The 15534-nt window shown below is 35.6% G+C and overlaps 1 protein-coding gene and 1 pseudogene across 1 annotated transcript in view; one reads left to right on the top strand and one right to left on the bottom strand.

Moving 5' to 3' along the window:
• The window catches only part of CUNH4orf17 (chromosome unknown C4orf17 homolog), a 39776-nt gene extending 24410 nt beyond the window's left edge, over positions 1-15366 (bottom strand). Inside the window, exons 1-4 of the mRNA XM_017852351.1 lie at positions 15098-15366; positions 13159-13378; positions 6590-6799; positions 4984-5048 (exon numbers count right to left, since the gene is read on the bottom strand). Coding sequence (XP_017707840.1) covers positions 4984-5048; positions 6590-6799; positions 13159-13291 — 408 coding nt within the window. The 5' untranslated portion in view covers positions 13292-13378; positions 15098-15366. The remainder of the gene's footprint in view (positions 1-4983; positions 5049-6589; positions 6800-13158; positions 13379-15097) is intronic.
• LOC108515430 (histone H2A.Z pseudogene) overlaps positions 13826-15534 on the top strand; it is a 6867-nt pseudogene continuing 5158 nt past the window's right edge.

The following is a 15534-nucleotide window of genomic DNA, read 5'->3' as shown; positions in this document are numbered from 1 at the left end:
GATATCCCCTTTATCATTTTTTATTGCATCTATTTGATTCTTCTCTCTTTTCTTCTTTATTAGTCTTGCCAGTGGTCTACCAATTTTGTTGATCTTTTCAAAAACCAGCTCCCAGATTCTTTGATTTTTTGGAGAGTTTTTGTGTCTCTATCTCCTTCAGTTCTGCTCTGTTCTTAGTTATTTCTTGCCTTCTGCTAGCTTTTGAATGTGTTTGCTCTTGCTTCTCTAGCTCTTTTAATTGTGATGTTAGGGTGTTAATTTTAGATCTTTCCTGCTTTCTCTTGTGGGCATTTAGTGCTATGAATTTTCCTCTACACACTGCTTTAAATGTGTCCGAGAGATTCTGGTATGTTGTGTCTTTATTCCCATTGGTTTCAAAGAATATCTTTATTTCTGCCTTCATTTCATTATGTACCCAGTAGTTATTCAGGAGCAAGTTGTTCAGTTTTCATGTAGTTGAGTGGTTTTGAATGAGTTTCTTAATCTTGAGTTCTAGTTTGATTGCACTGTGGTCTGAGAGAGAGTTTGTTATAATTTCTGTTAAGTTTATTATACAGACTTATTTTTGGAAAAATAGTAACACATTAAGTCCTTAATGTTGTTAGTAGCTCTTAGAAACTGACTTTACATGAGATGATATATAACAAATCCATTTTTTTTCTCATCAACTGATATGGTTGGCTCCGTGTTCCCTCCCAAATCTCACCTTGAATTGTGATAATCCCCACATGCCAAGGATGGGACCTGGTGGAATTAATTGAATCATGGGGTCAGGTTCCCCCATACTGTTTTCATGAAAGTGAGTTCTCATGAAATCTGATGGTTTTATAAGTGGCCTCCCCTTTCCTTGGCTCTCACTTCTCTTGCCTGCTGCCATGTAAGACATGCCAGTTTTGCTTTCTGCTATGATTGTAAGTTTCCTGATGCCTCCCTAGCCATGCAGAACTGTTAGTCAATTAAACCTCTTTTCCTTATAAATTACCTAGTCTTGGATATGTCACACAAATAAAGTCTAGCAATTGAGTCATGAGTCAAAGAAGTTTGAACTCAGTGAAAATGGTATGTACAAAAATTGTGAGAGTGGCTAAAGCAATTTTAAGAGGAGAATTTATAGCTTTAAAACACATGTATTAGAAAGATAAAATGAGTTGGAAAAAGAGCAATAAAGTAAAGTATGTAATAGAAAGAGAAAACTAATAACAGCAGATATTAATAAAATAGAAAATATACAACATAGATAATCAAAAATCATGAAAATCAACTCTTCGATATACTAATAAAATCAATAGACTTATTGAATAAACTTTAGTTGAAAATTATAAACTTCTTTTAATTGAGAAAACAAAGACACAAATCAACACAACTAATATGTAAAAGGGTACTTCTTACAGAACCAGCAGATATTTTAAAAGAACATAAGGATATTATGCATAACTTAGTCAATAAATCTGAATATTTCGATTGAATAAACAGTTTTTAGAAAAGAATATATTACCAAAAATTGAATCAAGGAGAAATAGAAAATCTGAACAGTTTTATAACAAAATAGATTTTAAAGCAAAGAATAGTGTCGGGGCGAAGACAGTAACTTTATAATGATAAAAAGATCATTTTATCAAGAAGATGTAGCAAACCTAAACAGTTTTATGCCTAATAAGAGAGTTTCAAAATACGTGATTAAAAACTGGTAGAAATGGAAAGAGAAATTTAGAAATCCACAATTATAATCAGAGATTTCAGCACCTCTCCCTCAATAATTGGCAGAAAAAGCAGCAAATCAGTAAGGCTACAGAACAAGAGTCCCCAAATCCCTGGACCACAACCTGCTGCACAGCAGAACGTGAGCGGTGGGAGAGCAAGTCAGCATTACCGCCTGAGTTCTGCCTCCTGTCGGATCAGCAGCGGCATTAGATTCTCATGGGAGTGCAAACCCTATTGTGAACCGTGCATGCAAGGGATGTAGGTTGTGTACTCCTTATGAGAATGGAATGCCTGATGATCTGAGGTGGAACAATTTCATCCTGAAACCATTCCCCCCATCCCACCATAGGTCTGTAGAAAAATAGTCTTCCAAAAAAGGTTGGGAGTTGCTGCTACAGAAGACTTGAACAACAGTATCATCTAACTTGACCTAATTGATGTTTATATTGTGTTCTACCAAACAACAGCAGAGTGAACATTTGTTTCATGGGTACATGAAAAATTTATTAAGGTCAACAATACTCTAGGCCATATAACAAGTCTCAATAAATTTAAAACATTACAAAGTATACAAAGTGTGTTCTCTGACTACAGTGGGATTAAATTGGAATTAAAAACATAAAGATATCTGGAAAATCCCCCAAATATTTAGAAAGTAAATAACATGATTTTAAGTAACCCATAGGTGAAAGAAGAAATCAAAAGGATATCAGGAAGTATTTTGAACATAATGAAAATGAAAATTCAACATAGTAAATTTTGGGGGATGCAGGCAAAGTAATGCTTATAGGAAAAATGTAATAATAAATGCTTATATTGGGAAAAAAAGTCTCAAATCAATGACCTAAGATTTTACCTTCTATAAAGATAGGAGCCAAAGTCAGTGAAATGGAAACAAAAGCAAAACAATAGAAATACTCAATGAAATGAAATATTGATTCTTTAAAATGATCAATAAAACTCACAAACCTCTAACTAGACACATCAGGAAAAAAAGAAGATACAAATTGCCAAAATCAGGGATGAGGAAACAAACATTAAACATTATAAAATAATAAAAGGAATATTTTATGAAAAACTTTATATCAATAAGTCAACAACTTAGATGAAATGGACATATTCTTTGCAAAATACAAACTACCAATGCTGGCTAAAGAAGAAATAGACAACCCAAATAGCCTATATCTATATATAAAAAAAAAAAGAAATTGAATTTGTAGTTAAAAACCTTGACTCAAAGGAAATATCAAGCCTAATATCTTACTGAAGATTTCTACTAAACTTTTAAGGAAGAAATAATATCCGTTCTACATAAAATCTTCCAGAATATTAAAGAGGAATTCCCAGTTTATTCTATAAAGCCAGCATTACGCTGATATTAAAACCAGAAAAAGACTTTATAAGAAAACTATAAACAAATAGTCCTCATAAACATAGACACAAGAATGCTAACAATATGTTATGAAATTTTAGTATATAACAAGGATAATACATCACGACCAAGTGAAGTTTTTACCAGATGTCCGAGGTTGGTTCAAATTTGAAACGTAGCCAGTGCAATTCACTATATTAACAGGCTAAAAAAGAAAAATCATTCGATCATCTCAGCTAGATACTAAAACAGCATTTGGCAAAATACATCTCTCCCCATTTCTGTTAAAACTCTCAGCACACTAGGAATGGAAGGGAACTTTCTCAGTCATATAAAGGGCATCCATAAATAAAGTAAATTAACATAATACTTAATGGTGAAAGTCTGAATGCTTTCCTCCTACAGTCAGGTACAAGGCAAGGATGTCTGCTCTTGTCACTTCTATTCAACATTGTACTAGGGATTCTAGCCATTGCAATAAAGTACAATACAGAGATAAACAGCAAGCAGATGTGAAGTTATAGTGGAAAAAATTATAAATTTTTGAAAGACACTTATCAAAAAAAGAGCAATCCTCAGACTGGAAGAAAATATTTGCAAAAACATGCATGTAACACAAGATTTAATCTAGAATATATGAAGAACTTTTACAATGTCATAATAAAAAAGTCAACAACCCAGTTTTTTTTTTTTTTTTTAGACAGAGTCTTGCTCTGTCACCAGGCTGCAGTGCAGTGGCACGATCTCGGCTCACTGCAATCTCCACCTCCTGGATTCAAGCAATTCCCCTTCTCAGCCTCCCAATAGCTGGAAATACAGGTATGCACCACCATGCCTGGCTAATTTTGTTTTTTGTATTTTAGTACAGACGGGGTTTCACTATGTTGGCCAGGATGGTCTCGATCTCCTGACCTCATGATCCGCCCACCTCAGCCTCCCACAGTGCTGGGATTACAGGCATGAGCCACTGCACCCGGCCAACAACCCAGTTTGAGAAGTGGGCAAAATATCTAACAATATATTTCCCATGAAAAGATATATACATGACAAGTAAGAATTGGAAAAGATGTCAACCTCATGAGGAAAATGCAAATTAAAACCACAATAAGATACTACTGCATACCCACTAGGTTGGCTAAAAATAAAAAGACTGACCATTCTAAATTTGGGGAAGACATGGAAAAAAGAAAACTCATATGCTGCTGGTGGGAATGTTAAATGGGACAGTCATTTTGGAAAACAATTTGGCTATTTCTTAGAAACTTAAACATACAACTACTATAAGACACAGTTATTTCACTCATAGGAATTATCCAAGAGAAAAGAAAGCATATATCCAAACAAAGACTTGTAGACAAATGTTTATATTAGCTTTGCTAGAAATTGGGAGTGACCTAAATGTCCCTCAACAGGTAAATAGATCAACACATTGTAGGATAACCATACAATTGAATACCACTCAGCAATAAAAAGGAATGAACTACTGATGCACTTAAAAACATGGATGAATCTTAAAATAATCATGCTGAGTTAAAGAAACCAGATTTTAGAAAGAGAATTCACCATATGACTTTATTTTTATAAAATCCAAAAAAGTCCATGCTAATCTTTAGCGACAGAAAGCAGACAAACATTTGCCTGTGGGAAGGCCAGAATCATGAGAAAACTTTTTGGGAGTGATGAGGATGTGCATTCTCTTGACTGAAGTGGTAGTTTCCCAGGTTTGTATTTGTCAAAGCTCATTAAATTGTGCACTTTGAATAGTGTTTCTTATATCATGTTAATTAGACTTTACTAAAGCTGTAAAAATATTGTGAAACATGGTGACTTTTCAGAAAGGTATGTAAAAAAAAGGAGAGGAACTGACAGAAGTCAAGCTAACTAGATAGCGGTACATAGCTGTTCCTTACCTTTTTAATTACTAAGGGATTCTCACTGGAAGTTTTGAAGCACTCTTTAATTTTTCTACTGGGCTCTGAAATAAAATTGAGGAAAATATATTTAAACTGAAAAAGAATCTATATCACATGATATATGTGTCAATTGCTGAAATCAATGAGAGTTTCTGACTTTAAGGTCAATTCAGGAATCTGTTTATAAATATTAGGAAATTTGCAGGTAAATGGCATTATAATAACATAAAATATTTGCATTTAAAAACTAGTTCTATGCCCAAGATGATGATATAAGAACACACAGAAAATGCTTTCTTGATCTGGTTAAACTGGTTTAAAAAGTATATATTTTAGTATAAGACATATTTTTGTCTGTTTCCTGTCTATGTAAATGTCACTTTATCTAATTAAAGAGAATTTTTTTTTGTTTTTTGACCTTTAGACAGAAAGATGGTTTGTGCTGAGTTACAATTACATTCTTTATTTTCTTTCTTCTTTTATCAGCCTCTCAACCCTACCCATTTCATACTCAGTCATATAACTAAATCCCCCTAAGTTACGCTAAAACCACTTAAAGTTTTACTTAATTTCCCTTTACATTAATATATAGATAAAAGAAAAAGATGACCTTTTCCCACATCTGCTATAGAAATCTTATTAGGTGGTGACACCTGATTCCCATCAAAGGCCTCTTCCTTGCAAATGTAGTTTTTAAGTTTCTAGGTTCTATGGTATAAAAAGAGTCATGAGAAATAAGGGAAAATAAGTGAGTTTTGACTCTTCATTGCTAGCGGAAGGGAGGGAAGAGAAATTCTTGAAAGGATGAAATGAGTTAAGTGTGAAGACTTTAGAATGGTATATGTCCACATAGTGAGTACTCTATAATTGACCAGTCTTATTGCTATCTTTAGAGATATATTTTACTACATTATGCTGTAATAATTTTCTTGTATCCTGACAGTTTTAGTAACAGCATGTAAATTGTATAGGGCAAGAAAAAGAGAAGAGCTGGATATAATTTCTACCATGCAGAATTCCTTCCTTCTATTTTATCTTGCTCTTTGGGTTTTTCCACACTTTACTTTGATCAATGCCTTTTTCCTTCAATTCAATACAAATTAATTCAATTGTTTACTAAGGACCAGGCACTGAGCTGGGACCTGGGGAGAAAGGAAGGATGGCAAAAACACAGAAAGCAATAACACAGGGCCTGACCTTAAGGAGAGGACAGTCTCATGAGGACAGTATAAACATGCAATTTCATTCTTACTGTGTTTCCTGGACTCGATTTTCATCTGACATAGTTTCCCTATTAGTTTTGGATCAACATTCATTTCTGGCATCTTTTAGCTAGTTTTGTAGGGATTAGAGAATAGGGCCACACCAAATATGTCTTAGGTACTATTAATAATAATGGTAATAACATTTTTGACATCATCGTGCTACTGAGAAGAGATTAGAAGAGTGAAAAAAATTATAATATACAACAAAATTTATGCTCCTCACAGTGAGGAAACTTTATGTAAAAACCACTGCAGCTATTTTAGCATCATATAGGCTCCCCACACCCTTGTTTGCAGGAGGCATAAGGAAACATTTCATCAATTCTAACTCAACTCACCAGAATGAGGCCGTGGAGGCACTTTGGCACTGTTTAGGGCTGGTGACACTCCTCTTACAGGGCTCTCCGGGACTGCAGTGCTGGGTGGGTAACTGCACTTGGCAAATGGTATTCTGTTCTTCTCTAAGTGGTTAGACTGACCAGCTCCCCACAATGTTCCAAATGCATTCTCATCATCATTCACAGTACAGATTGGAATGTTATTCAAGCCTAGTTGAGTAAAGATTATAAAAAGAGAAAGATCAAACAACCAGGTTAGATGTTTGGAAGGTTTTATTTGAATGGTCAACAACTCCCCAACCAAATATCATTAAATGTATGTAAAACGTTGGACTTCAAATTGTATGAACCAAAAAAAAAAAAAATGTATTATGAACCAGTGCAAGGTAGACATTCTTTGAAAGTCAGTGTAGCCAATTACATGCTTCCTTAAAATCTCCTGCCATTTTGTCAGTATTGAGAGCCAGACCACATCTTCGATCTTGGTCTGGGATTCAAGTGGAGTAGACCTTCTTTTATCCCAGACAAATCTCTCATTTCCTAAAGCTTGATAATGACTAGGAGGGTTTGTGCTGGCTCTTTTCAAGAATGTCAGATTTAAATTTTTTAAAGCATCCAGAATGCCTCAATGTAAATAGGTCTTCTAGAAGAGATACCCTGGCTCCCCCTTTGTCCTGGCAGAAGGTAAAAAGCTGTAGGAGCTGGGAATAGAAGCCAGGATAAGGTAGATTGTGACAGAAGGAGGAAGGAGAAGTTGGTATAAAAGGAACTCCTTCCTCATACGAGAGATTTCTGGGTTCAGTCACTTTCCTAAAAATAACTATTCACTTTTGGCTCAAATATAGGATTTGGTTCAAATATTAAGTTATAGAAAGGTTCTCTTTTCAATATCAATGCTATGTCCTGTGAAACTGGACAGCTTAGGAAATGAGGGTGTGCTGGGTATTGCTTTCTGTTAATCAGCGAGTTATGAGACGTAGTAAAAGATGACTGCTTTGTCTTCCCAGAAATTGCCAGGCAAGCTTCTGGATAGTGTTTTCTACAATTGCTTATTTTTCCATATCTCCCTCCAGTACCACTGTTTCACCTCATTCTGAATTGTCTTCTCCAATAACATCAAAATCATCTTTGCTGGCAACTCTGAAATGTGCCTGATCACTCTCTGTCCCTTTATGTGCTTTTATTTTTTCCACAGCATTTGTCACATATCATAATACATCTGTTTGCACATTGTTTATCTGAGCTGCATTAGAATGTAAGATTAAATTATTTAAGATATCGATCTTAAATACAAGATATACAATGATCACAAATTTAAGATCTGCATCTTTTTTTTTTTTTTTTTTAGATGGAGTCTCGCCCTGTCCCCCAGGCTGGAGTGTAATGTCATAATATCAGCTCACTGCCACCTCCGCCTCCTGGGTTCAAGCGATTCTCCTGCCTCAGCCTCCTGAGTAGCTGGGATTACAGATGTGCACCACCAAGCCCATCTAATTTTTTATATCTTTAGTAGAGACGGGTTTTCACCATGTTGGACAGGCTGGTCTCAAACTCCTGACCTTGTGATCCACCCACCAAAGTGCTGGGATTACAGGTGTGAGCCACTGTGCCTGGCCCGATTTACATCTTAAATACACATTTAAGCTAATGCTTATTAGCTAATTTGGAATATTAGAATATCTAACAAATTAGCTTTGGAATTACAGTTTAAAATGTTAAAATGATTTTACATTTCTGATTTTAAGTAGAACACTATGAAAATATTATTAAGTTGGTAAACAGTAAAGAAATGGCTTAAATTATCTGTATTTATAAGTATAATTTATTTAACTTACAGGAGTTATTTACAGCTTAGTGAGAATTTGATAAGTATGTAAAACATTTTTAAAAATCAAGTATATTTAATGAATAAGTGTTATTTAAAGCTTTTAAAGGTATTTAATTAACAAAGTTTGTAAATGGGACCAAGTGTTAATCAAAGATTTCCCCCCACCCCAGAAGTGAGTGTTAAAATTTGCTAGATTTCTAAGGCAGACAAATAATGTTGGAATTGAAAATTTTCTTTCAATTGAACATATATTACTATGAGCATGGCTTTGTGGCAGGCATTAGAGGAAAGTTGAAGACATAAAAATTAGTCCCTTGCCTGCCAATAGTTTTATAGTCTATAATAAGAAAATTTGAAGCAGAATGTGAAAGAAAATATAGAAGAGGTATATATCAAGTGCTTTGAAGTATATAAAACCAGAAAAAAATTATTCAATTTAATACTATTTGTTCTTCATAGAGAAAAAAAAACCAGTTTCAAATAAAAATTAAATGTGGGTTTTGGGGTTTTTTCCCACGTGTAGGTTGTGAAAAACCGTGCCCTCAGGTTTGGTCAAGACAATGTATTCCAAGGCCATCTATGACTTCTTTATAGTGACATCTGTTTGCTTCCCCTTGGCCTTCATTTTCCTAATCTCCTTTAGGAATATGACTTTGCTAGTCACCTAGCCATTTTCCTTGAATTTGTTTCCCTCTGCTGGTTCTCTCTGTGCTGTTTAGCTGAACTTTCCTCACTCTACCCCAAGTTCAACCTTCTCTGCTCCTCTCTCTGTCCTGGCCTGTCACTCATTCCTTCCCACTTTGATGACTGAGTCAGTCTTCTAACCGATCTCCCAATGTCTAGTAAGGTCCTGCTCATCTTCCACTTTCTACAATACAGCTAGAATGATTTTTTGAATGAAATCAATTCCTCAGGGACACAGAACTATGAGACTGCTGGTGGGCCATCAAATCAAACTTAAAGCCCACCTCCCTTATTCCAGTTACTTGAGCCAGCAGATCCTCCTTGCATTGGATTTGTCAAACTGAAGGATAGTGGTAAAGTTAGCAAGCCCAGCCTATGCAGAATGGTGGGTGAAAAGGCCAGGCTTCAGTGGGCTGAAGAGTGGCTCCAAGGAGAGGAAGTACAAACATGAATGTAGACATTTCTTTTGGTTGTGAAGAAATATAAATTCCCTAGCATGATATCCAGAGCCTGCCTAAATCTGGCCTCTTATCCACTTCTCCACCCCGACTTTCCATTATCCCTTCCCTCCTCCCCACATGCTCCATAACAGGCATATGGAGCTTCTTCTACAAAGTTTCCTAATATTCCTTTGCTGTTCCCTTTGCCTTTCTTGTTTGTATACTTAACCCTGATGTAGGTATTATTGTTACTAATGTCATTTCACGGAATAACTTGACCAGCCAGATAGTCCAGCTCCTGAGGGCAGGCTCTTGCCTATATTTTCATTCCAAATAAATGTTTGTTGAACGAATGAATAAACGTATAGATGGCTGAATGAATAAAGAGATGATCAGTAGTCATGCCTTTAAATATCACTTCTATGCTGATGACTCCCAATGTGCATCTTTACTCCTAAGTTCCCATTTGAGACTCAGATGTAGATTTCTATTCTAAGTTTGGGATGTAGGCAGCCCATTTCCATTTGGATGCCTGATGTTACTACACATGCAGTATGTATACCGCTGAATTGATTTTATTGTCTGATGAGAATGTGAGCTTCATGAGGGTAGGGACGTTTTTTTCCTCTCTCAGAAACTTTGCTCTATCTCCCACATCTAGAACAAAGTTTCTTATGTATTAGAAATTGAATAAATATCTGCTGAATGAAATGACTTCACCTTCTCCCCTTTCAGCTTTCCTGTTTCATCATTTTTTAGTTATAATAACTAAGGGTGGGGAAAGGTGCAAAGGGTGTGTGATTTATTCTTCTTCACCTTCTATACTAATCAGTAACCAGCACCTTTTCATTTCTTCCCTACAAACTCTGTCTAGCCTCATATTCTGCCATTGCTTGGTCCTGCTGTCAAGAGCATAGCGGGATGCTTGTCCTCGTGTATCTGCACAGGTGCAGCAGCCTCCTAATTCTCTTCTCTATCTCCAGGCTCTGCTCTTTTTTCAACAAAGCTTGGTTTATTTCTATCATGGCATTTTTTTAATATTTAATTTTTTTAATAATTAATTTTATTTTATTTCAATGTTTTGGGGGGCACAGGTGATTTTGATTACACGGATAAGTTCTTTTTTTAACTTTTATTTTAAGTTCAGGAGTGCAACTGCAGGTTTGTTACATAGATAGGTACACTTGTGTCATTGGGGCTTGTTGTACAGATTATTTCATCATCCTGGTGGTAAGCCTAGTACCCATTAGTTATTTTTCCTGACACTCCCCTCCTCCCAGTCTCCACCCTCTGAATGGCTCCAGTGTGTGTTGTTCCCGTCTATGTGTCCCTGTGTTCTCATCATTTAGCTCCCACTTACAAGTGAGAACATGTGATATTTGGTTTCCTGTTCCTGCATTAGTTTGCTGAGAATAATGGCTTCCAGCTCCATCCGTATCCCTACAAAGGACATGATCTCATTCTTTTTATGGCTGCAGAGTATTCTATGGTGTATATATACACATTTTCTTTATCCAGCCTATCATTGATGGGCATTTAGTTTGATTCCACGTCTTTGCTGCCATGAATAGTGCTGTAGTGAACATACAGGTGCAGGTGTCTTTATAACAGAATGATTTGTTACTGAATAAGTTCTTTAGTGGTGATTTCTGAAATTTTGGTGCACCCATCACCCAAGCAGTGTACACTGAACTCAGTATGTAGTCTTTTATCCCTCACCCCCTTTTCAACCTTCCCACTGAGTCCCTAAGTTCATTATATCATTCTTGTGCCTTTGCATCCTCTAGCTTGTGTTTAAAAACTGTATACTTTACAAACTCCCACTTGTGAGAATATATGATCTTTGGTTTTCCATTCCTGAGTTACTTCACTTAGAATAATGGCCTCCAGTTCCATCCAAGTTGCTGCAAAAGACATTATTTCATTCCTTTTTATGGCTGAGTAGTGTTCCATGGTGTATGTATACCACATTTTTTAAATCCACTTGGTTAATGAGCACTTAGGTTGGTTCCATATCTTTGTAATTGTGAAATGTTCTGGTATAAACATGCATGCACATGTGCCTTTTTCATATAACGACTTATTTTCCTTTTAGTAGATACCCAGTAGGGGGATTGCTGGATTGAATGGCAGTTCTGCCTTTAGTTCTTTAAGGAATCTGCATACTGTTTTTCCATAGTGGTTGTATACTAGTTTACATTTCCACCATAAGTGTAAAAGTGTTCCCTTTTCACCATATCCATGCCAACATCTATTGTTTTATGACTTAATTATGGCCATTCTTATAGGAGTAAGGTGATATCTCATTGTTGTTTTAATTTGCATCTCCCTGATAATTAGTGATGTTGAGCATGTTTTCATATGTTTGTTGGGTGTTTGTATATCTTCTTTTGAGAATTTTGTGTTCTTGTTACTTGTCCACTTTTTGATCGGATTATTTATTTTTTCTTGCTGATTTCTCTGAGTTCCTTATAGATTCTGGATATTAGTCCCTTGTCAGATGCATAGTTTGCAAATATTTTCTCCCACTCTGCGTGTTGTCTGTTTGCTGATTATTTCTTTTGCTGTGGAGAAGCTTTTTAGTTTAATTAGGTCCAATTTATTTATTTCTTTTTGTTTTTGTTGCATTTGCTTTTGTGGTGTTAGTCATGAATTATTTGCCTGAGTTAAATGACATTGGTTTTAATATCACTTTTTCTGTCACCTCAGGAATATGACACATTTCCATCTGCTGGGGTTCACTATGGCAGCATTTTTCTTGGGGATAAGAATCTCAGGGATAGGCGTAAGGGTCTATTTAGATTATACCCAACAGCCAATGTTGCTATGCTACTTTGTCGGGAGTGGTATCACACAATCACCCCATCCTAGGTGAATTGGCTGGTTCACCCTGTGAAGTCCAAACAATTCTGCTTATTTTCCATGTATTTAATAACCTTGAGAAATGTACCCCTCAAAACATCAGAACCCTTTTCTCTTTGTACCTCTCAAAACATCTCAGAATGCAAGAGGTATTTAAAAACTGTATACTTTTAAAATTCTTCAATCCAAGCTCAATTTAACTGCCTCCCTCAAAAGGGAAATGCTGTTATTAATGTCTAATTTTGAGTAAATCTATTGTATAAAGTTAAAGTAAAAGGTAGGAAAGGAAAGAGAAGAAAGGGAGGAAGGGAGAGAGGGAATGAGGGCAGGAGGCAAGGAGGGAGGGAGAAAAGACAAGACAGAAGGGAAGGAAGCAGGAGTAAAACATATGCTTCCTTAGGAATGATATTTAGCATGTAGATGTTAGCATGGATGTGTGGATTGTTAAAATACTGAAATATTTTTATATCAATGGGTCAAGGCTGCCCTGAGCTCCCTGAGTGGTCTTCCACTTTGGCCCCTCTCCAGGTCCCTATCCTAACAATCAAGCAATTTAAGTGTTACTGTATGACACAGAGAGGGACTGCAGGCCTCTGCTGTCACTCCGGTGCTGGCACCTAGTCCCAACAGTCGATGCCCATACCTCTCCAGTGGTTAAATATTTTGAATAGCAGCCTTGTGTTTACCTGCCAGAATTATCAAATAGCCCAAGTGTAGAGAATAGAGACACATACTAGGACCTTAAGTCACTTTACCTTTGATGTGGCAGACTCTTCTGGGATGAGGGGTGTGTCTGACTAGAAAGCAGCTTACATTTCTAGCCATAATATGGCTGCCTTTGCCCTCGATCTGAAGAGCAGATGTTGGGGGGTTGAGGTTCATGTTCATGGTGTGTTTATTTTCCCCTTTCCACTGTTGTCACAAAAGTTTTTGGGGTCTAACTTGATTGACCTCACTTCCAGATGTGCTCAGACCCTGAAATCACAAAATGACAAACATTCTGACAAGAGTTTCTTGTCATTTTCTTGTATATCAAACATTTCTTCATCTTCTTTGCTTGAACTAAATTGTTTCTCGTGTTACAGCAATGTGAGGCTATTTTGTTTTCAGACCAAATTTTTGTAAACGTTGAAAAGCATAGGCATGGGTAGATCATAAAAAATTTACCTAGGGGAAAATCAAAGTGTTTGATTTTGAAATATTTATATTATATTTATAAAAGCATAAGGTATATTCTGTTTTAATTTCATTTGAGCTCACTTTGTTGGCTTACCAACAAAAAATGTATTACATGATTATCAATTTTGATATAGTAAATTTAAATGATGACTTTTAAATACAGTACTCACAAATGCACTTTACATTGAATTAATTTTAAGTAAAGACCCTTCATATTGTACTTATAAAACCCAGCATCTTAAAATGTGTATCATCTTCTCAGAGAATGGTAAAACCCAAAGGAGGAAAAAAGTCCAAAAGAGTGATATATCTGGAGATGATAAACCAGAGAACCTTTGCCATATTGTTGTTTGCAATATTGAGTAACAGTTAACATTTTTAGACACCTATGGTGTCATAGACCTGGGAGATTAAAGATAATGTTATGTATCTTGGTGAATTCACAACCATGTGAGAAAAAACTTTTCTGGATTAAGAACATAGAAAGTCATTGTTTAAACTTTCTTGAAAATAGTATACAATTTTGAAATCTAAGAAGGATGATTTTCTGGTGCCTGTTGCATTTTTCTATCTTACATGGAAATCTTATTCATCGTAGCAGAATTGGGAAATATGCGTTTTATTGATAACCATGGCAGAGATTTTTTGGGTTAGAATAATTTGCAGTGTTTAAAACATGTTCATGTTCTAGAAATTGATCTCAGGATTTTGTTGGGATGGATGCTTTTAGATCGTTGACTGCCTTTTTGGACCAAAGCAATCTATGTTTAAGTGCTTCATGCTATATACTTAGAGTGTATGGTGTATAAATTCCCAGCCTTGTTGCCACAGAACAACTGGTTTTCAGAAACTTCAGTTTGATATACATAAATACTAAAATTATCCTAGGTTGGGTAAAATATATGTAGATATTAAATCCAGAAAATATCTATCTAGCAATAAAAAGTGTATTTTCATATTGCTCTTTGTGAATATCACAGTGAGGAGCTAGTTCTGACCTCTTTGTTTAAATCACACTTTAGACTTACTCATTCTTTTGGTGTGGGGCCTTTTGTACAATTGAGCCAGTAAATTTGCTTTTTACTTGTATTGAGGGGAAAGGAGCACAGCAGGCAATTTGGAGAGTGAAAAAAACATTAAACCAGAAATTTAAAGATAGGATTCATGGTCCCAGATTCGCCATTAACCAGCAAAGTGACCACAGATTAATTGTTTTATTGCCTAGATTTCAGTCTGTTTATCTATAACCTGATGAAATTGACTTAAATGTTAGCTGATATTATTTAGTTAATCTATATATGTCTGTCCCACATCAATTCTCTTAGATTAAAGGGTAGTGATACACTTTAAATTTTGAAAAAAAAGTCAACAAGAAAACAATGTGTATTTCATTTTCTTAAAAGAGACTTATTTGGCTTTTACATACTCTTGATAAAAGAATGAACTTGAAGACTATTAACTAAATCATACCTAAAATTTTAGAACATTATTCTAATGATGAATTTAAAATTATACCTGAGGACAGTATTAAAAGCAGGTGACCTTGCTGACAGGAACTCAAGTCTGTTGATACCCTCCCAGCCTCATAATATGTCTGGACTGAGTTTTTGTTAATCTCCTTAAATCTCTGCACTTAAGCTAGAAGTTTTTAGTTGGTAGAGACAGACCAATCTCGAACGCTTCCAAAATAATACAGCTGTCTTCATCCAGTTTCTCACACTCTTACTCCAAGGAGCCTATGTGGCTCCCTGGTTGTCAAGATATGTTACATAGCTTGGTAATGTGGTAACATTCCTTAGAAAAATCTGAGTTCTAGAACCTCTCACCTACTATTCTCAGACCTCCAGTTACCCACTTGACAAAACCATGTGGCCACAAATGGCTTTCCTCAATTTTGAACATATAATAGAGTTAAATCTAATGCAAGAGAAAGAAAAAGAAGAAAATAAAAC

Source organism: Rhinopithecus bieti, unplaced genomic scaffold (assembly GCF_001698545.2).
Source record: "Rhinopithecus bieti isolate Rb0 unplaced genomic scaffold, ASM169854v2 scaffold_34317, whole genome shotgun sequence".
NCBI lineage: Eukaryota > Metazoa > Chordata > Mammalia > Primates > Cercopithecidae > Rhinopithecus > Rhinopithecus bieti.
Note: the sequence above shows the minus strand (reverse complement) of the source record. Positions and strands in the feature narration are given on the sequence as shown.